The sequence below is a fragment of the Tenebrio molitor genome, chromosome 5 (assembly GCF_963966145.1).
Source record: "Tenebrio molitor chromosome 5, icTenMoli1.1, whole genome shotgun sequence".
In the NCBI taxonomy this organism is placed as follows: domain Eukaryota; kingdom Metazoa; phylum Arthropoda; class Insecta; order Coleoptera; family Tenebrionidae; genus Tenebrio; species Tenebrio molitor.
This window is the reverse complement of record NC_091050.1, coordinates 5321640-5346765: the sequence shown is the minus strand read 5'-3', so window position 1 is coordinate 5346765 and position 25126 is coordinate 5321640. Positions and strand designations below refer to the sequence as shown.

Below are 25126 nucleotides of genomic sequence, written 5' to 3'. Positions count from 1 at the left end.
ACAAAATAGTGACCCAGTAAGCTTATATCATAAAGTGCTACCGGCGTCTTTATGTTCCCGGCAACAAACAAATCCGACTCGTGGGAACGACAAGATTAAATAACGATTTTCGCGAAGCAATTTGCCGGAAACCTAAAACTGTCGGAAACTGCCCCCACGTAAAGGCTCGAAATGTTAGATTTCAGTTCGGTAATGGTCTATTTTTGAAATCGAACGACACAACTGAGTTGCTCGCCCAGGGAGTCCAAGATGTAGAAGGACCAACGTGCGTACGGAAAAATGCAATTGCCACAAAGTCGGCGTCCAACAAAGTCATCACTTTCATTAATATTATATGGAACACGCGCCCACTTATATTTTTCAAGGTCATATTAAACGTTATTTAAAGTTCTTTCATAGTAAATCATCGCTAGCTGTATCTGATATGGTTTTCCGTTACTACTTCTTGGAATGAATTAATTGGGATTGTTTTAATAACGACGAGTTGGTGTGCGATTGGTGATCAAAACTTGATTGGTATCCCGGATTCATCTGGTAGTTTCAGTGCGAACCGCCATTCATAAATTAACCTGCAATTAAGATAAAAGGATGTTGTTTAATATCTTGGCACGCGTCTGAAGTAAGTCTGGCGATAAAGTATGTGTATTTGGTTAAGTGGTGGCGCATCGACTTACTCCGACATTTCCGGTATGTTAGTTGTCTCTAAGTACTTAGTCTTACCTGTTTCCGCTCTGCACAATACCCTCGTCTGTGTACCCATTTGTAAAAGTCAATAGCAAATGTTAAATAATAAACCGTAAAAAATCGAGGAATTTGAACAATGTGACTCAATTGTTTGGAATTTTGAAGATACGACACTTTTGAGGCTTTCCTTTGTGCACCTTCACTTCTACCAACTTCATTCTGGAGCAATCGTTTGTGATATTTATTGTGTTTTTTTCAAACAGTAGACCCTCGTACCGCCGAGTATTTTACCGAGGGACGAGAATGTGTGAACTGTGGTGCCATCGATACCCCTTTATGGAGAAGAGATGGTACTGGGCATTACTTGTGCAATGCTTGTGGCCTTTACCACAAGATGAACGGCATGAACCGGCCCCTTGTCAAGCAGCCTCGTAGATTGGTACTTTTACACTTATGTCTTTACCATCATTGTTCTTATTCGACGGTCGACCGAACAACATTTACCTCTTGCATGTCACATTTTGGGCAATAATTGCATGATTCATTTAACAATAATATCCCTAAGTTACGGTTTAGCGATAGTTCGGATCATTCTTTCGACGGAAGTTTTTTGGAGGAATCAGGATCTTAGCATGTTGTTCGGTCGCCTGCAAAATGTAAGCGTAAAACACCCCCGATGTGCGAGGCAAAGCTGCTACGTTAAAGTCGGTTCCTTTACTCTAATTTTCTACCAAGATAAGGCTAACCTCCCTGTTTATTTGCGTTGCAGTGGCGGCAGAGCCAGGCCACGGGGGTGTTCCTGATTTCTACAAGAACTACTACCCTTCGTATAATGGGGCCAATAGAGCCCCTTCTTTGCACACCACCGAAGAAAAATCCAGTCGGCGTTTGGTAGGTTCACTTATTTGACCAAAAGCACTTTCTTTCTCTCTACTTTTCCAAATGCCAAAATCGAATAAATGCTGCCTCAGATAAAATAACTACCGACAACGGAATAACGTCTATTCGTATTTCAACGAAATTTCGGTCACTTACTACGTTCTTGGCGAAATTTACGGTTCTGATTTACACCATCACTTGATTTTCACTGATGCAGCATTTAATCGCAAACTTTTGCTTATAAACGTGAGACTTCCAAATAGTGTGCAGTGGCCCCATCATACTTTGAACTGGAGTGACAGGTTTGTCCAACACAAATTTTATATTATGTAATTACGTGTTGCTCCAGCATAGTTTCTACACTAATTTTTCCAACTTCAAAAATCGCACTAACACCTTATCTTTGCGTAACATCACATGTCCTAATTTATATAATTTGTTAGTCCGCGTCACGTCGAGTTGGACTGACTTGCACTAATTGCCATACCAGCACGACTTCCCTCTGGCGAAGAAATTCGGTGGGCGAGCCCGTCTGCAATGCATGTGGACTTTACTTCAAGCTCCACGGAGTAAACAGACCATTGGCCATGAAAAAAGATAGTATCCAGGTACTGTCACGTTGTATTTTTTCATAACTTGTGTTTTATTCATTGCATTTTCAGACAAGAAAAAGGAAACCCAAGGGTAGTAAGGATAACAGCACGCGTAGTGCAATAACCAACGTCCTGGAGTCGACCATTAACAACATCAAAATGGAACAGAACTTACCGCCAGTTAAATTGGAACACTCCACGTTAGGTTAGTTTTTATTGTACTCATAGTGCAGTGGTGGCTGACTTAAAGAAATTTTTTTTCTAGATAATTACAACGATCTGAGATCTGTAGCAACATTAACTCACATAAGTCACAACAGTTCTTCGAATTATGTTTACAATAACCAGTCTCATCAACGAATGTCTCCCTACACTTCGCAGTCATCACAAATAACTAACAATTATTTTGATATTCTTCAACAAACTACCCCCAGTCCGCCTTCTACGACATCACCAAGTCCCAACTCTCCGCATATTGTAAATAATAACAACAACAATAATAATAACAACAACACAAAAGTTATTATGAATGGAGAAAACAACAATATGGACAGACCTTCCGTAGTATCTTTATCTTCATAAGTTTTTTTTTTCTAAAATACCGTACCATTAGTTACGTATAAATTTATACATAATTGCAATAATATTATATTTGCTTAGGGTTATTGTAACAGATTGTCAATAAGTTGTTTTTTTGTAGGTATTTAATCGAAGTGTCATCTGTTGTCCTATCTTTGTGTAGAAAGATCTTTTGATTTATATTTCACTTGTTACTGATAAGCTGTATCGTGTATTTTCGGTGTATCATGACATTGTTATATAAAATTTGTAGAACTATAATTTTGTTTGTATAGCTTTATTTTTGACCAATTTTCTGTCAAAATTTGAAAAAAAATGTGATAGGAGAATGGATATTTTGAGGACATTTTATATTATAACGAAGTTAAGTACAAAACTAGTTACATATTTGAAATGTATATTATATATACTTAAAAAAGAAAATTTCTCTGAAATTACCAAAGACAATTGTAGTTTTTTGAACTTTAGATTAACGTTTTTGTAAATAATGTTGCTTTTAAGAATTAGTTATTTTATGTTTTTGACTGATTTGAATTTACACAAGACATAATTTTTAAAAGAGATCTGACATAGTATATCTAGAGGTCTTTTGTTAAGAGTGTCGATTCTAATCATGTAGAAATTAAGTTTTATTTTCGTTTTATTGATTATATTTTGCTGTAAAATAATTATCTCTCTTATTCTATTATTATTATTTATTGTTGAGTATATCTAACGTGCAAAAATTTACATTCCAGTTATTTGTACAGTTTTGTACACTTTTGCAGGTTTAGGTATTGTAGATATTTTTGCATATCTATATTTTATATACAAAATTTGAATAAATTTTGAAACTTAGTTAATTTTTTTCTTAAACTATGTGTAATCACATTTTAAATAACACCACTATTATTGGTTAATAATTGATATTATTATTTTGTACTGCTTGTATATTATTTCATAATAAAATTAATTGATCTTTAATTGTGTGGTATTCTTGAAAAAATAAAAACCGAACAATAATTAAATTAAGAGAAGACATTTTTTTATACAGGCTCTCTTAAAAAAAAACAACCCACGCTATAACTTTGCTATTGATGACCCAAATGAAAAAAATTATGCAGGAAACGAAATGGCTCTAAAAACACTACAAACCTGAGTGAGCATATAATTTTTATACCATCTACCCATTTATAGGCAATGGACAACTTTTATTTTTCAAATAGTAACCTATAATTTTTTTTATTGATTCTGTTAGAATTTTTTTCTGATTGTAATGGCATAAAAAAACTATACCCTTTGATAACAAAATTTCCGAGAAAATTGTAAATCAATGTGCAATGGTATAATAGTATGTTATACGCCAAGGTAGAGAAGACATTTTTTTAAGCCGAGGTAGTTTATTCCCCGAGAAGCGAAGCTTCGAGGGAAATAAAGAAGCGAGGCTTAAAATTGTCTTCTCTAGCGTGGTGTATATATTATTTTTCTAACACTAATATCTTATACTGTTTCCAGCTCACACCTTATGTTTCCCATAAAATACGCTTTTCTCTATAAGACACGTCGTCAATAGCAACGTATCTTATAGAGTCATAAAATACGCTCACACATATTATTCAAGTAACATTTTATTCATCATTTTTACAGTAATTATCACAAAAGTGAAAAGTACAATTATTGAATTGGAACTGCCACATTAGCTTCGTGCTCTTGTTCCTAACATCTTCTTCTTCAACTTCTGCTGTTTCATCCAATGCAAGTGCCCGGCCATCGAAAATTGGCAATCTTTACATTTTCTTCAAATGATTCTTGCCGTAGTGGGAATTAACTTTTAATGAAGTTCTAGACACTTACCCCATATCAAAAAAAGCCAAAATGACATCTTCCGTTACCTCCGTGGTGCTTTTTTTATTGTTCCGGCCTTGAAACGAAACATACACCTTTTCGTATCCACTTTTACTTCATTGGTAACAAGTTGCCCCTTTCTTCTTATTTCTTCTGGAACGTTTTGGCACATTTCAACGATAAAAATTGTTTTTTTCCAAATTTGTTGATATTATTACCATAGTACTCACGGCAACCTCCGCATTTTGTGTATTGTGACGCGCCTCGAATAATTTCTGAATTTATTAAAATTTCTGATAAGATGTTAGTGTTAGAAAAAATCTTGAAGACAACGCGTGTTTTATAGTTTAAAAATCTCGATCTATTAAATCCTCGCTCCCTGCGGTCGCTCTGATTTAAACTACGATCTCGATTTTTAAATCGTCTATAAAACCCTTGTTGTCTTAATAGCTATTTTTTCACTACTAGATCCGTTAAAACCCTTTCTAATAATAATTATTAATTAAATTTGTTTGTCCGATGCGACGATCCGAGTTCTCATTTTTCAACGGTTGCTATGAAAATTGAAAATCGTCTGTCTACGTTAACCAATAAAATCAAAGAAAATCTTTCGTTGCTAAGTGACGGCTGTTCATTATTGACCTTGGTTAATAATGAAAATTATTATTAACCTTGGGAGAGAAATTCTACTTCTGGGGTCGGTTCGAGAGTCAATAATGACGCCTTCTGAGACTAGTAGTGAAAAAAAATAATTAAATGTACGCCTATGAAATGTCATACAAATGTCAACTCTACCCCAGCCACACAGTTGTCACATAAATTTTCGTACATAGTTGCTATATTTATCCACAATCATTTTGAATCACCCAATAATTCATTTACATTAAATCGATCGATAGCCCGAATCGGGTTATACGTTATACGAATTATTCGGTATCTCGGACAATTGTTTACTTTAGCTCGTTTCATCGAATTCGGTGTGTGGATTTGGAATAGTGACATATTTTTAGAATGGAAGGAAATCATCTACTTCGGACTCTCGATTGTCCAAACGATCAAACAAAATTTCGTAAATTCTGAATTCAGGGGATATTTACCCTGTTACAGCGAATTCGAAGGCAGCCGTATCTCGTCTTTCGATTTAATATAAATGAGCTATTAGCGCTGTAAATTTGCCTGATGTAGCATTGCATAATATGTAGGTACTTTTTTAGATACTCGTACTTTAACTAAAATATAGCATTTAATAAATGATGCCATAATAAAACTCACAGGAATTTTATCTAATATAATTTATTTACTCATCTCAGTTCAGTGTTGTGGTCGAGCATCATTTAACATAGTCTGTCAATTAACAATTTATTGAATATAGGTATCGCGCATTCAAATGAAATCCTGGGCTGGGAAGGCGTTGGAAACCGTCAATTGTTGTGCTTTTTTAAAGCGTAGATTAATTACGAGAGGCTAAATAACCCAGGACGATCCTTACCAATACGCATGCGTTAGTAACTCGGGTCCTCGGGTGCTTTGTTGTTACATGTACCGCATGGTACTGTACCGCGTGCTGTACGTAAGGCAAAGAACAGTAGATGAGTAGAACACAAACTAAAGATATAATTATGCTTTTAGAATCTTTTGATAGGTCTATTATTGTATTCAATTTGGAGTCGTTTATGGCTATCTATTAAAGCACTCGTAGTTTAATAGATCTCTAAGAAAATTTTTATCAATATTTCAGTGTATTATTGTCATTTACAGCAAAAAACTTCCAATATTAATCTTCAAACTCTACTTTTTAACATATGTTGCAGATGTAGTTGCATCCGTTACCTTGAATTACCAATTACATAATACAAAATTCCCTAGAATTTGAAAATTTGATTTTTTTATTTATAAATTAAAAAAATGTAAAAAATAACATAAAAAAACTCGCCTACGGGTCGTTTTCTAGACCTGGGATTCATGCGCCAAATCAACCCTTATAAAACTCGTTGTCCAAAAATTTCATCACAGTTTTTTTAGCAGCAACATCTAAAATCGTTTCCTCGGAAACGCATACGCCTTCAGGCAGGCGTGTGTGATTGGTTATCTTAAAATCGTTTTCATTTTAAAACTAATATACTTTTCACGTGTGTTGTTGTAGAATCCTTGTTGGATTAAATATTAAAATTCGCAGTTAACAGCTGACGTGCGAGTTGGGACACCCTGTATAATGAGTTTACTACATAAAGAAGGTCTTTTGTTGTATTGTTTCTTATTAGATACGCAAGTGTTGTTCTAATTGTGAAACAATAAATTTGCAATATTTTCCAAGTCCGTGAACGTCAAATTTAAATAACGCGCAAAATTATAGGACTTGCGCACAAGTATGGAATGGCCTGGGTCATTTAGCCTCTCGTGATTAATTGGAGCATGTTGACAGCTAACCTAAAATTTAGAGCCAAAAAATCTTTCTTTGCAATGTTTTACATTAAAAATAGAATAACTTAACGATTCCTGTTCTCGAGGCAAATATCTAAGGGCACCCTTTGCTGAAAACAAACATGTTCAATTATGTTCCGATTAAACATAAACAAATGTCATTCGTGTCAAACGGCGGGAAATTCAAACTTTACACTGTTCTAAACGGTTTAATTTTTCCAACGCCCAGGATTTCATTTGAACGCGCGATATATATCGTTACATAAATACGTTAAAATGCAAAATATATTTTTTATCAAGTGTAAACACTATGTGAACTGAGATACTTACTATAAGATAGAAATTATAGAAGATCCAACGAACAGCTATGCCAACATAAGCGCCGCAAACGTTTTTAAACCTAAGGAACTATGGGGTTGTTTGAAAGCTTCCCTGGTTTCGAAGAGCGAGTGGAACCTAACGGACGTGTATTGTGTTTTTGTAATATCTCTATGACTCCTTCACAATTATCTATTTGAAATATATTTTTTCAAAGTTATCGAAATAACTCCTAGTCCTAATTAATGTGTGGGCAGGACGTCGTCATTGTCACCCGTTGTTTATGAAAAACATTGTTCCAATGTTGTTTGTTAGTTTGTTCAACGTTTAACTTTCCGTTGAAAATAAACGAATGGAATCAATAAAAAATTGCTATCAAGATATTCCCGAAGATATGGTTTATGGCTGCACCATCGAAGCAGTCGATCCAAGGGATTAAACAATAACTGTAGCAATTGTAAAAAAGTTGAGAAATAAAGTTAAGATTTAGGTACGTCCCTACACTGATTTAGCCTTCACGGCCACTCTTCACGACCTGCGGCCGTTAAGAGGTTGTTTATATGGCAACAAACAGTCCTTGAATATATATCACACCTAAGCACATCTCGTATTTATTTATCATGATCATCAATACATTTTTGTCAACATTTAATATAAGTTCGTTAATCCTATTTATTTCATACTGTACTGTATTTTTATCTGTACAGAAGTAATTTCAGTCTAGGAAATGGAACTTTACGGTCCTAGGTCGGTAAAAAGTTTTACCGGACTCAAACGAAATAAACCAATAGAATTAATTTTCGTGTTTGTTTTCTGAGATACGTCATAATATGTCCGTAAAATAATTTCAAAAATACTCGTTTCAATATCCCAGACTCGGCTCATACGTCGCCTCGTCCGTAAACATTTCACTCGTACCGTAAAAATTCATTTTCCGGACTTATAACGTAAATAACTATTTTATAAAAATTGGGAAATCTAGATTCACAACTTGTTACCAGACCCTTTTAATGTTGTCCTGTTCTGCAAAACGTTTCTTAAGATTACAGAGAGAAACAAAATTTGTTGATGAGATGAGATAAGACTTCACTACCCATTTGGCTCAATTTTTTTCAGATGGTAGAGGAGCTCCTCAAGATACCGGGATATGATATTCAGATTACATATTAAGATTATCATGTTAATTAGTAATGGGGGATGTCTACGCCAAGATCGGCAAAGAAGAGGAGTATCAGACAACGCTAAGAAAATATAATATCAAATGGAAAACTCATAGCTATGGAAACTTAAATGGTTATTAAAGGAACATGGATTTCACCAAAAGCTGATTAATACATAGATCATGTCCTGATAGAAAGAGCACATACAAACCTGATTACTAACATCATAAGCTATCGAGGAGAAAATTTAATTACTGACCACTTTTTAGCTGGAATAGAAATGAAATGGAAGAATACTAATAAAAACAAATGTACAAAGCTTAGAAGACACTAAGATAAGAGAGAAATACGAAAAAAGAAATAAAACTTAGGTGAAGAAAGGGCACAATACGAAACATTAGAAGAGAGGTGGGAAGGAACCATTAAAGAAAAATACTTCAAAGAAAAAATTAGTTATGGGAAGCATAAGAAGAGCTAGAATGGAATTTTTGGAACAAATAACAGAGCAATATATGAATAAACTAAGAGAAACAACAAGAGAAGCTAAAAGTATTTGCAGAAGAAAAAAAAGACTAGAGTTAGAAAGGAAAATGAAAGAAATTGAAGAAAATTATATATAATCATATGTACAAAACTGGGGGAAAATCAAATTATGTATAAAATTAATAAAAAATAGTGACCAAAGATTACTGCAGAAAATTACAGAATTGATATAGGAGTGCTGGATCCAGGAGAAAATGCCAAGAAAGTGGTAAGAGCCGTGTAATGCCCAATTTTTAAAAAAGGAAATCGTGCAGTATGTGAAAACTACAGAAGGATAGCCCTGCTGGATGTCGTGCCTAAAGTATTAGCAACAATTTTAAGAATAAGACTCCAACTGATAACACCAAATAATAATTTTGAAACAACTTCAAGCAAGTCACTATAGGCAAGGGCTGAATCTGTGCATTTTGTTAATAGATTTCCAGCAAGCTTAACTAAAATGATGATAGACACTAAATACTAGCAGTACTTCAACCAGTACTTGCCAATAAAAGACATACCATTTTCTTACGCGACAGGGCCAACAATTATAATTTTCTTTCGATTTCTAAGTAACTTTTTTAATAAAGAGAACCACCTTGCAGAACAAGCTACACTAGAATGCTTACGAGTATTTGTTAACTCTATATTAAATTATGGAAACGAAATAAATGAGACTGATACACATTGGCAGAAATGTACACATTATTTTCAATAGATACCTTGTGCCTGAACCTAACAATTTTTTTCAGAATGAATAGATCAAAGCTGGATGATCCAACAAGGTATGTGTTTGTAAGCGCGTTTATATTCATATTTTTTTATACATGCTTGTAGGTATGTAGGTACACATCTATTTGAGCAAACATTTAAATATATTTCAGTGAAAGCTTGAATTTAATGTTGGCTTTTCATCCACATAATATCCTATGATTCACCTTTATTAATAGGTATGATGTGACTATTTAAGGTTTGCATTCGCATAAATAAAATGGAAGAAAGAGACAAATGCTTATCAATTGAATAGGAAAATCCGAAAATGGCATTAAAATGAGTAAAATTTAATCAATAAATTTAAATGGTGTTTATTTCCTTTGCGGTATGAATTTAGAAAATATTTCTACTGTAATGTAATAGATTTAGTATAAAGAAATAGTTATTAATGTATCGATTTTAATGGGAACTATGAAATTCTAGATATTAAAACTTAAATTCATGAATATTACAAACTGAAACAGAAGTAACTCATTAAATTAGAACCTGTACCCCAACTTAACAATTCTATCATCTTTACAGCTAGGACCCCTGTAAATGTAATCTTAAAAAAAAAAGATGTGGTTCGTCATTCCAGTTATAAAATAGTAGTTTATTTAACGAGTTCGTGCGTAAATTGGACCTTTTTTTGGCACGAGTGGGCCATTTTAAGTGCCAAAAAAGGCCCAATTTACACACGAACGAGTTGAATACAACGTTTTTTTGTTCGACGAGCCCCTTAAAGGCTCCAAATCGCTTAAAATCTTTAAAATAACTTGACGTTTCGTTTAGACAAGTTGTCAAATTTATCAAAATCCGTTCACATAGGAGAAATTTCTCAAATTTTGAGTGTCGAACAAAAAAATTAATTTTTGAAAACCGAAAACGCTATTTTGTATTGTGTGTAATAATATCGATACAAATTGTTATTCGTAATATGTATTTGGAAACATTATTATCTCGGTTTTTCAGGTGCGCGCACTCTTCAATGGCGACACGTAATTCGGCGAATTTTTGATAAGAGCGATCTGTGAGATATCAATAATGGTATGTAGCTGTATTTACCTAATGATTTCAAGATGGCTGTTCACTCCTAACCCAGTTATTGTCTAAAATAGTCGACACATACTGCATAAAATTTCAGCACATACTAGCAACTTATTTTTTCATCTTTCAAAAGTCACAGAATTACATTCTAAAAAATAACGCCACCAGTGCACTTAACATTCGGGTGAGTGAGAACTATTTTTTTATCTGTTTAATGATTTCTATTGTTGCCTGCTAGAATACATAGTTAAATTTTTATACTTTGTTTGGATTTGTAACTCTCTTGAGATTTGAAGTAACACTACTGATATTTTTATAATACCGCAACCCTTAACAGTTAACCTTAACTGTTAACATATCACCAGATAGGAGATAAAACGAGTTTCACAAGCAATTTGTTTCTAGTTATTAACAGTCAGAGACGTAGTTATGATCAATCAAATAAAAAATTCTTTCGACATCTTCGCGTTAAGAAGAATTTATCGGAGTTCCAAATTGTTTGTCTGGTTATTTACCTAATATAACCAGATGTATAACGTACGTTGTGTTTTGGTTTAAAACGATGCTCTTGTGTGGGATATATTTCGTTGATTCTAAGTGGTGAAAATTTTCCTCCAAATTTTTGGATAAGGTAGGTACTACTACTTGATAAATAAAATACTTTGCTCGTTCTTCACACAGTGGGATAGTATATTATTGACATTTCTTATCTGTAACTGAAAAAGGAACTCTAATACCAGATTGACAAATTTTTTAAATAATATCCTTTTATATTGGTGAAAGGGTTGAATGTATTGATGAATAACATCTGTTAAACAATCTTAGAGCTCACTAAGCAAACTTCTGATAAAAATCAAAAGTATATCTAAAAGCCTATCTGCTACAAGACTAAATTAAAGATTAAATTGTTTACAATATTATGTATTTTATAATGTTTTACTTGGAAGAGATATAACAGTTTATAATATACCAACCGATTTGAGGTTAAGGACAATATCACCAAGATAGCATTATCTTAATAATATTTAGTAAGGAGTTCCCTATTATTACACCCATCTTAAGTAGCCAAAATTTCAATAAATTGTGCGAAAATCTAAGGTTTAAATGAAGCGACTGCCATCTTGTTTGTCAATGAATGTCATCAAAATGGCTGGCGCGGACAGTGAAATTGGAACATACCTAGTCATGAATCAGTTTTATGTTAGACATTCGAGCAGGAACAGCTTTTTAGTGATAAGTCTTTATCAACGTATTTGTGTTTGTGGGTACACATTCGGTAAGTAATTATTAGATTTTATCTCAGGGTAATAATTTTCTCCTGTAAATTAATATTTTTTTTTAAATGACAATTTTCCTTAACGACTTCTTACGTAATTTCATCCTAAAAGTGCGCTAAATGGTATAAATTATTTGAAACTGTGATTTTATAATGCCAAATGAACAAAACGGTAATTCTTTTTTAATTTTAGGTATGTAAATCGCAAAGATCTTTATTTGTATAAGGATAGGTAAATTATATTGCTTCATAATAGTTTAGATCTGATTGTTTACATTTTACGTATTTTTAACAATAATAAATGAAGATACCAAAGGAATATATTGGTTATAAATAGGTACATATCAGGTTTTCTAAGCGTTGAGAACTGTGTAACAATTTAAGCTTACAGCTTTTAAACAGTTTTAGCTAATTGCACGTTTAAGTAATTATAAATAACGTTGTCAATGATATGTCAATGAAATTTATAATAAGTAGGTACCACACGTATGAAGTGTAATTAATTATACAGAACATTGAAACTGTAGTTTTTATGTTATATTCTATTTGTATTGTATCATCTTCTACATAATTTTCTATTTTGGGTTGCCAGTTTTGCAATATTATCCACAAAATTAAAGTTTGTACACATTTCTCATCTTGTAAACAGAATAAATTAAATTTTCCCTGCGACATGATTTGTGAAATAAAAACAAATGTTAAAAGAATGTTAGGTCATTTTAATAGTGTAATAAATATCATTAATAATTTTAACGAATTGTTTTGATACTTTGCTTTAGTGTTGTATTATTCAAATAATTCTTTTAGAAACTCTTGAGGTGCATTAATAAATGTACCGAAGCAGAATTTTCAACATTACAAAAAAATTTTACAAATTCAAATTTTTACTACGACTTTGATTAAAAGAATATCAACCATAAAATTAGTATAAGATTAAATTATTGTTGATACCTACTTTCTCCCAAGTTGTGTCAAAAATTTAAAGGAACTTTAAATGTTATCATTTATTAACTAAAATGCACTTGATGCATTTATTTGAAAGATACGACTTAAATTGATACCCATAGCAACAATACGAAATTAGGCATTTGCTCAGTATCTTGTCATCAGTCTATCATCGACCATCGATCTCGTCGAAAGTGAAAGCATGACGTTTATAAAAAAAATGTTTTTAAAATTACGGATTTGAAACTTTAAGCACGAGCTGAAAAGTTTCAAAGTAAACTACAACAATGTAGGTTTTTAGTACATTTGCCATAGTTACTTAAAAGCGACGTTGCTAACCTTCTTACATAAAATGCGTCGAATCAAAATTATCTTGATCTTGTGTTTCTTATCTATGGTTTAATAGCTAAAATTATTGAAAAGCTCTGTCATCCTATCGCTAATGAAATGAACTAATTACGAATTTATTAAACACAACTACAATTCTGACAGCAGCTTATTTATTTGAAACTTTGATTGCATTTATAATAATAATCTAATTCCAATTTCTGGGAAATGGTGTAATAGAGGAGAATTAAAGGCAATGTCAAGGGCAGTGATAGTAAAATATTAGATAATTTTTCAAGTTCTGATTCTAGCTTATATCGCTAAATGTTACTCAAAAAAGGGAAATTAAGATCTTTTAAAATGAGCTTTGAAAAGTATTGATTAAAATGAGTGGATTTTTATTTGACAATAGGTAGATTATTTTTTACGAGGTGGTAGGTTTCTTTCTGAAACTAGCTTTTGTAGGTATCCTTTACGTTCTCTCTGCGAAAACCGTTACTCGATATAAGAAAGCCAATTTTATTAGTTTTTTAATTTAATAGTAACAGTTTAAATTAAATTTTTATTGCAACAAAATAGGTACCTATACAGTTTCTGAAAGAAATCATAAATACCTATTCGTAGGTAGGTTATAAGAAAGAAACTGAGCTTGTTTCTTTCTGTAGGTTCAATGCACTGCAATAGTTAACAACAGTTTTCTCACTATGGTACTTTAATTTGTAAATTTTAATTGATACCGTCGAAAAAATTCAGTAGTTCACCTTTATATTTGCACCAATAATGTTTACGCAGATGATGATAAACCTATGATGTCATTATAAAGACTGAACTAAACAAACAAGAAACTCTAGAAAGGTAAGTATTAGGTATAATTCCGTTAGAGATCTTGTGTTCTTTTAACAACTTTGTGTGATATTGGGAAAAATTTGCGTTTGCAGAATTTTGGGAATTGAGACAGTCTGTGGTAAATCCTTGCATGCGCGTGGCGGAAAACGGATATGTTGTTCAAATATGTGTGTCTACATCACCTTCCGACGATCCGTTCGCACCTTCCACTGTGGAATACATGGAACACATGCCGTACAAAAAAATATTTATTTTGCGATCACCTCGTAAAAATTAACAATAAATGTTTGGTCGACTATCAATGCGTATGTGCCTTATACATATACATCCATTTGCTACACGCCTAAATATTGTCTCTCTCCTTATGTTTGCACAAAACCGTAGTGCAATAGACTAAAATAAACCAGCGTATTTGTCGTGTAACAAAATAAAATGATACACTTACACCATATTTTATTTTAAAACAATTGTTTCCCACTCGGGGTCATTGGAGTTTCTTTTCTTAATTCAGAGTTAGTGCAAGATGGAAGCGACTGACTCGTCCGCCTCGTCTGACGTAAAACCGAAATTAGAAGAAACGATCGAAAATGAACCATCGACACCAAGCGTCATCATACGAAGGCAAGTCATCACTACGGCGGGAACAATCGAAGAGAACATAGAAGAGGCTAGAATAGAGCAGATCGCCGGCGAAGAAATCGTCAAAACGTCGGATTCGCCTGTGCATCAGACGTCGCAGGACCAGGAGCAAAGCAATTCTCAAATTATTCAATACGAAGAGCAAACGACCCAAGACCAAAATTACGAAGAAGCAGCATCGTCCGTTTACGTCACTGAGGCTGTTATCACAACAGAAGGTTATTCATCTCAGGCGGAATACCATCAACCACAACAGACTGTTCCTGCTTACACAACCCTTGAAATGCCGACGAATGCTTCCATCACTATCGAATCAGCTGAATATGCAGACTTGGAAAGTGTTAACACTCCTCATTTTGGTGGTCAGTACGCTAATGATGCTACACAATATTTACAACAGCATCAGTACCACACTCAGTATCCGAATTACACGGTCGAGAGAACTGGCGAGGAAAGCCCCCAACGTGCCTTATTCAGAGACACCGATCCTAATCTTGCCTCATCTAGATATCAGGTAAGTGTTATCACTAAAGACAAATTTTGTTTCATTTGAAGAATATTGAGTACGATTTGCTTTTCATCGAAAGTACAAAATTCTTATTATACTTAGAAAATTAATTCGTTTAATTTTAAAATATTTATTCTTCAAATCTCCATTTTATATAAACATAAAACTTAATTAAAAAATGAAATAATGTTCTCCAAAAATTATCAACTCGAAGGTTTAGTCATGTTTGACTTTTTCTTTCGTGATTACTCAAGAGAAACAAATAAATCTTTTAAAATAGGTGCACCCTAGAGTTGTTTGTACATTTATGCATAAGTACAAATTAGTCATTGGAGATTTTCCTCTATTTTTCTTGCGGAAAATCAGTACTTGCTTCATCATGTACCACCCAAGGTTCGTCATCCATATTTACTGACCTCGATTTTTCCACTTACTCTAATATTTATTCTGATGGAACGTCATAATAGTTTAGCCAAATTTCGATTTTTATGATAAAGCTACCTCACAAGTTTTGCAATTCAAACTTGTTCATTATTTATGGAACCATTTGATACGACGTTCCTTTTGATTTCAGGAGCTTAAAACCAATATAATGTTTCCTTCCTTTTCATTGTACTTTACGTAAAATTGTATAAAATGCAAGTACATCAATGTCTAATGTTTCTGTGATTTACATATACATATCTAATTCTTGTACTCAGTTCAATAATTTTAATTATAGAAATTATTCAGTTATATAAGAAGATTAAAAAAAAATCAGCTAGAAACGCTTATATGAAAATAATAAGTTAATAATAGTAGCTAACATTTTTAAAGTTGTTTCTTCTTAGTTTTTGAGAACTTTCTATAATCAATCAGCAATTATGTTCTCACTATTAAAAATTAAAACGATACAATCATATCTTAAATCGTTTTAATCCGTTTCACCTGTTGTTCTCTTGTTTGAAATAAAAATATTTTAGTAAAATGACAATACCAAGAAATAAAATTATAGTCATATTGACAATACAGGGTCGCTAAAAACTAGGGATACAGTACAGTTGTCTCTTTTGAGATTGAAGGTTAACTTAATTTTTTTAATAGTATTAGGCTTAAATGTAGCCTTTTTGAAAAGAGCATTCTTTTTCTGACTAGAGTAATTTTCATGCGTAATTCTTTATTAAAAGTCGAAAAAAAATTGTCAAAGAAATTGTCATTAGGGTGGTCTTTGTACAATTTGCAACAAATCTTAAGATTCTTGTAAAATGGCCACATTTAAATGAAAGTTAACTAGAAATTTTAATAATAAAACCAAATTTTAAACACCCAGTATAGAAGTTTTGGAACGATTAAATTAAAATATTATGACCAATATTCTCCATTATAAATCTTACGGCTTTTTTTAATTCGTCCACGACTTGTTGACATAAACCCGATTTTTCAAATGACATAAGAAAAAGTCAAGCGGAGTCAAGTCGGGTGAGCTAGCCATTCAATTGCTCTCCTCCGTCCTATCTACATATTTCCTGGGAAATGTTTCATCTAAATATTGGCGTATATGTTGTCCAAAATGAGATGGTGTTCTATCTTACTGTATGGTTTCATTTGTTTAAATGTGGAAATAACGTGTTATTGCAAAAGCTGTAGATATCTTTCAGACGTCATATTGATAACGAAAGGGCCCATAATCGCTCATTATTGGTTCAAAGGCAACTAACTGCTCCAACGAAGTCATTGAGTTTTCTACTAAGTAGATTTAATATTAAATTAACTGAATTTTCATAATTTTTGTAACAATGAGCAGTCGTCCAGATTTTGAACGCTCTTTCACAGTTCCAGTTTCATCACATTCATCACTTAAAGTGAATAATACAATTTTGAGAGACCAATGACATGTTTCGAACTTGTTTACTATTTTCTTTAAATTCTAATGAAAAACATGATATACACGTGGAACATCTCTGAAGTCAGAAGAAAACGCTCTTTTCGAAAATGCAAGATTTGACCTACAGTGGTTAAAACAAATGAAATTATTTTTTTATTTCAAAAACAAATAAACATCTAAAATTGGAAAAATTGCAAGGTAATTAAATTACTACATATAATATTTTACGATATAGTTAGCAGAAATCCCATTTTTGGATTTTCTTTAAAGAAATGTCAAAACTGAGGTATACCGCACGTTGCGTGATAACTTTTGACAGCAATATTTTTAGTCTTTACACGAGCAGCGACAATTATCCTATTGAAATTTTGCCAAATCACCATTCGGTCTTGCGCGACTTTCTTGATATAAACACTGTACCTATTTCAGTTTTGAAAGTAATCGATTTATATTTTATGTAGAATTTTGAAAATTTTCTGTCAATTTAATAATAAGTATAGTTGTGTGTAATATTTTTTTAACAATTGTCATTTTTGTTTTTGTGATTTAAGCATGGTCAAGTACAATGTAAAACTCCCTTGCAGACTTACGAATTGTCTAATCAACCTAATAATCAGGTGACTCTGATCAATTCCAATGGTGTCACTTATCAGTACACTTCACCAAACCCAGGTTGGACCAATTCTGGGAACAATGAGTATACGTATCAACCAAATATGACTCTGCATCAACCAGATAGCACCCAACATTACTCAAGTACAGCAAATTGGTCCAGTAACAGTCCATCAGTTGAGGATTCGACAAGACCACAATATCGAGAGGTACATATCAAAGAATGCGTGAATTGCGGTGCCAGTGTTACTCCTCTTTGGCGTAGAGATGGTACCGGTCACTATCTCTGTAATGCTTGTGGTCTGTATAACAAAATTAATGGTGTTAATAGACCACCGGTGAGGCCTACCAAAAAACCACAGGCGGTAAGTTGGAATTTAGGATACGAAATTTTTGTGTTCATTACATATTACTTAATTGTTGCGAACTCGATAAACTTAGCAGTCCAGTGGTTGTCTGTTTGGTCCTGAAAATCATTCGTCAACTTAGGCCTCGATCTAAAAATTTATCATGTTATAAGTAAAATCGATCAGTCTAAGGTGACGTCTCATCCAATAATATATCCATTAATCAATTGTCAATATTAACAGCAACACATGCTAATATCAGTGATCCATAGTCTGAAACAAAAGTATACCCCTTCGTAATTTGTATGCCTTCTGCTGTAGCTTTTTGGTAGGTAACATATATGTACATATTATTAAATAAGTAAATATTTTATAAGAACCAGGTGAGAACTTTGACAGATTGGGAGTCTGTATAGTTTGAGGAATTAGGAGGATTAGTACAAAAGCAACTGCTTTTAGGCATATACAAAATAGAAGTGTAAAATATTTTTTATGCGAAACTGCGGTAGTCGACAACCACATGATTGCCACATTGCAAATGAAGAAATTCTTATAATAACATTTTTTCAAATCATTATCATAACTTTATTAATTGAATGCGATGAGAAGGTATTAACTTATACCTCAAAGTTGTACCTAATGTGATAAATTTATCTAATCGAAATATTATGTATCTATTATACTTAAATGATCAATTTATGACATTGTTTTTATGACAAAATTCAATAAGCCGCAGATGTGATTTATAATAGATGTATTTATAATAATACATATTTTTAATTATTATTTCATACTAAAAAGCTTTAAAATTAAAATTCATTCATACTTTCTGACATATGTACTGTTTTCATCATATCCAAATGTCGTTTTTGAATGTACTCTAATAAAGACGAATTTTAAGTCTTACCTTGAAATCCATTTTTGGTACTGAGACTAAGATTGTTTATTAAAATTAGTTAAACTATGCTTTAAATAAACTTGCAAACCTGTTTAAAATATTTAACTTTAAAAACTAGAATAGAAGAAAATTAGAAGAGTTTATCGTGATAAAAAATAAATAAATACAATTTAAATTAAGAATTTAGTGAAACCACTTTAGGTAGCATGTTTTCAGCTTACTACTCAGGAAAGAGTAAAATATTTGTGGTAAATAATGTTATCGTTGCTAGTAACTTAATTTATATAATAATTATTTATTCAAATTAAATTAAATGAAGTTTTTGAACTGCATCCTGTTCAAGGTACATAATTTACTTTCAATATGTTACAATAAGTATCCAATCTGTCTTTATAATTGTGAATTTTGGTAAAAGGCATTTTTGTTTGATAAGAACACAGACATATTGTAGAAAAAGAGATAAGTAAATAGGTACTTCTCAGAAATTTTCACTATATGTATTTAGATAAGTAAGATAGGTACTCCAAAGTTGGTAAAACTTCCAAACACATTGATATCAATATTTGACGAGTAATTACTCGTATAATATGTCGTAATTTCTACTTTTTAAAGTATGTATATTTTTCCCAGATATGATTAACATCACGTAGGCATTTTGCATTCACTTTTAGTAAAATGATGATGCTGACATAAAAATATGTCTTATCAGAGCACAAAAAAAGAGAAAAAGTAAACGTAAAATACTGTTGGCTTAAAATTTGTACTGGCGAAAATAGGTCGGTTTTGTGTACTTTGTGATAAGCCTTGCGTTCTAAGAACTCAGATTTAAGCTTTTATATATTCACATAAAGGTCATTAATAGTAATTAACTTGGAAACGTTTGAAATTATAAGATTTTTATTAATGTGATGTGACCGTGTGTTGTATTATGTAGCAGACTGGGCCGAGAAGGAATGGAGTCAATTGTGCCAACTGCAAAACCAGCACCACAACTCTTTGGAGAAGAAACAACCAAGGGGAGCCCGTTTGCAATGCCTGCGGGTTATATTATAAATTGCATAATGTAAGTTGTCTACTTTAAACATGGTTATATCCTTAAACATTTAATTACCTGTTAACAATTTTATTTTTTTAAATTATGTATTTTTACTTATTTTACTCCTTTACAATTTTTTGCCACACCTACGCAACTTATAATTTACAGATAAATTTCTATGGTGGCGGTGGCCTGCCACAAAATTACTTGTTATTATCTCTTACTGACATGCCGCCTCTAAACTGTAGACACATTTCCGTCACTACCACGTTGTTTACTTTCACGGTAAATACGATGATTTTTCATGGAAAATGTAACTCAGAGATGATTTATTTAACTTTCGCTTTTTATTGGACCGGAATAGGAAAAGGAAGCCACCCCTTTCGAAATATACGAACAGTTGTTTGACGTAGTCCTTTGTTAATGACAAAACATTACTCATGGAAAATTTTTCTGCGTTAGGAAAGAGTTGTTGAAAGATGCGGCATTCTACTAAATCAAAATTTTATTTAAGATATGATAACAAAATTTGATGAAGATCTTTGATAGTGTTTGGGTAAATACCCAACTCTAACACATTTTAATATTTGATATGAATACAAAGTTTTTTCCCTGTACTTTTTTCGTTCTATATATCAATTTTATATTTTGTTTACCGACTGTGTAAATATCGAATATCTGACGCTGAACACACCCTCATTTTCTGATAAGGTAATAGGTACATATATTGCACAGTATATTGCGGTGAACGGTAACATTCAAAATATTATTATTTAAGGCCGATATTCTGTTAAGCTTTGCTATCACATGTCCCTTAAAAATCAAGTACATAGGTACAATTAATAGGTCTACCACTCTGTTTTTTAATTCAGACCAAATATAATTAGATAGTGTCGTCTTTGGTACCATAGAAACATCCTTAATGCACTCCCAATTTATTAAAAGTTTTAGTAAACATTTTAAAAAGAAGCTAATGTAATTAAAAATTTATAAAATCAATGTTTGATTAAGTGACGGTGCAGATTACACAAAACAGTATGTAATTGTGATGTTAAGTGTTTAGATCGATTATGTTTACAAATTTTAGGGTTCATTTGATATGACTGATATCTCTTTACTGGAAATTACAAATTTTGCATAATCAGATGTTAGATAATTTTTGGAAAAAATCAGACAAGCCGTCTGGTAGCTAATCTTAGAGATACAGAATATTTATATGATATACCGTATCTCAATTGTTCCAAAATATCAGTTTATCCGGGGTTGATGCGTACACTTACTATCAACTTTTTGATATAGTTATAGTAATAACAAAAAAAAATCTCTGGTAAATATAAGATACATTATCTGTTACGTTTTCCAAGATAATTTTTCATTCATACTACGATTTTTTGATAATAAAAATTGCAGGTGAATCGTCCTTTGAGCATGAAAAAAGAGGGAATTCAAACTAGGAAAAGAAGACCAAAAAACTCTAATTCTCACAATCAACCCACACCTAGTACCAGTCAAGGAGTAGTTGGAAATCGAATGGGTAAGAATTTGCGGAAAATTTATCAAGTAATTCGGTAAATTAATTTCCCAACAAAATTGAACATTTTTACTAAAACGATGTCGTTGTATTTCATAAAAGAGTCTGTTGAAACGATATTTTGTCATTTAGTTGATAACAATCTGAGTGCTGTGTAAATAATCGTAACTGACAAGGGAGTGATAAGGATTAAGTTAATTTTATCTATTTGCTCGCGTTCATAGAGATAAGTTTTATATAGGACGCAATCGAGTTTTACACCATATACTTACTTATATCTATTTTTTGTTCGACACTGTCAGAATTTGAGAATTTTCTCCTATGTGAACGGATTTTGATAAATGTGACAACTTGTCAAAACGAAACGTCAAGTTAATTTTAAAGATTTTAAGCGGTTTGGAGCCTTTAAGGGGATCGTCAAACAAAAAAACGTTGTATTAAACTCGTTCTTGTGTAAACTGGACTTTTTTTGGCACTCGTGGGCCTTTAAAACGCTGGTTTCACTCGCGTTTTAATCTGGCCCAGTCATACCAAAAAAATTCCAATTTACACACGAACTCGTTAAATAAATAACTATTATATACATACTCGTACATAATAGAGTTGTATTTTTTAATTTCTAATTTTTAATTGCCACATAAATGCACTGCAATTTCTAGAAATTCTTTGAGATATATTTAAAATTATGTACTATTGTCAGAAAGTTCACATCCCGAATATTCTTTTAAACTAAGATATTGATGAAAACGGATTTAAGAAAAGCAAGAAGTTTTTTTTTTTAACATTTATTGCTTTTGCTGCCTTTAATATGTTTAATAAATTATTTTCAGTTCTGCATTCTTCATATTTTTCACCAACTATGCAACCAGAAATTCCTCAAGATCAGTATCAACTGCCTATAACAGCAACATATGCTCCGAATCAGTACCATCAACGACTTCCAGGAGCTGAACAATTAACACGTCAGATTCCTCCAAAGTGAGTATAGAAGTAGAATTTTGAAGAAAGTTTTCTTAAAAGGTGTGTTTTTCGTTTATTAATGAGTTAACAAAATATTTGTGATTTAGGCCCGGTTTATTCACCTTCAAGTAAATTTATCTGGCCAGTAGTTGCCATGATTTAGAATCTGCTATTGGTAAATCTATGGTAATTAATTACCATTCAAATAAAGTTACTTGAAGCTGAATAAACCGGGCCTTACTGATACAGAAATTATAATCGACAAGGCAACAATATATTATTGACATTTTATTGACACTGGACATAATGAAGAAGGGAAAAATGATATTTTTTTAATTTTTGACAATACCAGGAAATTTGAAAATAACATTGACGACCAAAACTTATTGTTCATGATTATAGATAGGTACTATTGGGGCCAAAAAATTTCGTCAACACTTTTCCTGTCATTTCACAAAAATTGGGTGTAGTTTAACCTTTATTGTCATTATGATTGACGTTTGCAAATTAAAATTTGAAATTTATTACTGTCACCCTTAAGAACAGACACAATTTGATTGACACATGTGAACATGTGAAGTGAGCTTATTTGTTCCTAAAGGCTGCTTTACAGCATACATGAGTGGAATGACAGTTGTGGACGAAATTTTTTGTCATGCCATTGTACAGTCGATGGACAAATAAAACTGGGACAAAAATGACAATCACATAAGTCAAAATTTACAAATTTGCATCGTTTAATTATGGCTTTATCACAAATAGGTTAACTTTGGTATGACATATTATATAAACACTGACAAATAAATTGACAATTCAATATTCTGATTTACATAGATTAAAATTTAAGTGTCTCAGTTTTAGTTGTACCTACATAGCAAATATCATATTTTATCGTAAATCTGCTATAAATTCAGTTTTACTTTTAATTTTCTTGTAATCTTTAGTTTGACAATAAATAACGTACTACTCCTAGTTGAATAATGAGACTATAACAGCAACAGCGCACAGAATATGCAAGCGCTTTCAAACACTTGGCGCCCTCTAGTGATTTTACGTTTAAACGTGAGCTTTTAACATGCGAACTCTGTAATAAAGCTTTTTTTGTTAAATTTAAACGCGCGTTAATTAATGGAAATTCATATATTTTTACAGCGTAACTCCATTAGAACCAATTCAATTACCACCAAATGATGAACAAGCAAGTGTGATTACATCTACATCACAGAATGCAAGATACCGTCATCAGGAAGAGGAAGATGATGATGCAAACCCTAATGCTTGAAAATTCTAACCATTTTGCATAAATTAATTTAAGCAATATCGAATCTACAAATTTTATACAACTTTCTTCATTAATCAACGTGAATTAACTCTCTTTTATTATTATCATCATTTTTTGACTTGACAATTCCATAAGTAGGTACATGGAACTGTATTGTTTGTATCAGGATAAATATCTACTTTGAATGCCTTATTTATTACATTTGCCAGAATGCCGATTAAATAATGATAAAAAACATTTTGCCAAAATTGATGGAAACAGCTGACATTTTAAAAATTCAATGTAAATAAATTATTATTATGGTTTGTTAGAAAGGTAATGAACAAAATGTACAAGAAAGCAAAGAAAGCAAAACCATTATAGTAAATATTACATTAAATGAATAATTAATTGCCTTAATAATCTACGAAGTTTTATGAGCCATGATCCATGATCAGAAAGAAGTGTCGACTGTTTTATAAAGAAAATGTTTTTTGGCAAAAATAAAATTTTTTGTTCAACAATGAATTTTGATAAATGTCAGAACTTGTCAAAACGAAACGTCAAGCTAATTTTAAAGATTTTAAGCGATTTGGAGCCTTTAAAGCGCTCGTCGAACAAAAAAACGTTGTATTCAATTCGTTCGTGTGTAAATTGGTCTTTTTTTGGCATGAGTGGACCAGTTTCAAACGCGAGTGAAACGAGCGTTTTAAAGGCCCACGAGTGCCAAAAAAGGCCCAATTTACACACAAACGAATTGAATACAACGTTTTTTTGTTCGACGAGCCCCTTAAAGGCTCCAAATCGTTTAAAATCTTTAAAACAAACTCGTTAAATAAACTACTATTTTTGTACATACATATTAGGATATTAGGATACTAGTCATCATGATGTTACCATACACTTTCGTATTGCCATTTTGTATATTTTAAGTGAGCCAACCAGCTATTAAATGTAAATAAATTAGTAAGTTTCTTATGACAAATTGTTTGGTGTAGCATGTTAAACAATTCACGCTTAAAGCTTTTTATTTATATTTTATATTATGTTGTATTGCTTTTGTTAATTATGAGCTACTTTAAATTATTTTAATTTAATTTTTTCTACGTACACTAAACCAAAGATAGTTGTTAATAATTGCATGATTTTATTACTTTTCAGAAAGAAATAATTTAAATAAGTAATGTACTGTGATATCTCGAATTTTTGCATTTTAAAACAAAATATCAACATTAGTACACATAATTTGTAGCTTTGTGTGAATATTACAGCTTAAAAAATAAAGGGTACGGTAAG

General features: G+C 32.0%; 2 protein-coding genes and 1 long non-coding RNA gene across 17 annotated transcripts in view; 2 read left to right on the top strand and 1 right to left on the bottom strand.

Annotated features, from left to right (window-relative positions):
- The window catches only part of LOC138131593 (transcription factor GATA-4-like), a 31940-nt gene extending 28242 nt beyond the window's left edge, over positions 1-3698 (top strand). For 6 of the 7 annotated variants that reach the window (XM_069048685.1, XM_069048683.1, XM_069048684.1 and 3 more), the window contains exons 6-9: positions 948-1123; positions 2007-2171; positions 2226-2361; positions 2422-3698. In XM_069048685.1, coding sequence (XP_068904786.1) covers positions 948-1123; positions 2007-2171; positions 2226-2361; positions 2422-2738 — 794 coding nt within the window. In that variant the 3' untranslated portion in view covers positions 2739-3698. Of the gene's footprint in view, positions 1-947; positions 1124-1453; positions 1576-2006; positions 2172-2225; positions 2362-2421 lie in introns of all 7 variants that reach the window. The other variant, XM_069048686.1, reaches the window with a different exon arrangement.
- Positions 1-10937, bottom strand: part of LOC138131597 (uncharacterized) — a 20627-nt gene extending 9690 nt beyond the window's left edge. For both annotated transcript variants that reach the window (XR_011159855.1, XR_011159856.1), the window contains exon 1: positions 10799-10937. This is a non-coding gene — a long non-coding RNA (uncharacterized lncRNA). The remainder of the gene's footprint in view (positions 1-10798) is intronic.
- Positions 10823-25126, top strand: LOC138131594 (GATA-binding factor 5-A-like). Of its 8 annotated transcripts, none has more exons than XM_069048690.1 (7): positions 10823-10964; positions 14686-15327; positions 17737-18162; positions 19977-20105; positions 21489-21612; positions 22440-22587; positions 23722-25126. In XM_069048690.1, the coding sequence occupies exons 2-7, from the start codon at positions 14698-14700 to the stop codon at positions 23849-23851; spliced, it is 1587 nt and encodes a 528-aa protein (XP_068904791.1). In that variant the 5' UTR covers positions 10823-10964; positions 14686-14697; the 3' UTR covers positions 23852-25126. The 8 variants fall into 8 exon arrangements, with proteins under 8 accessions (XP_068904791.1, XP_068904792.1, XP_068904796.1 ...); XM_069048691.1 differs by lacking the exon at positions 10823-10964 and adding an exon at positions 11179-11411; XM_069048695.1 differs by lacking the exon at positions 10823-10964 and adding an exon at positions 11509-12056 and having other exon boundaries at positions 22440-22629; positions 23722-23953.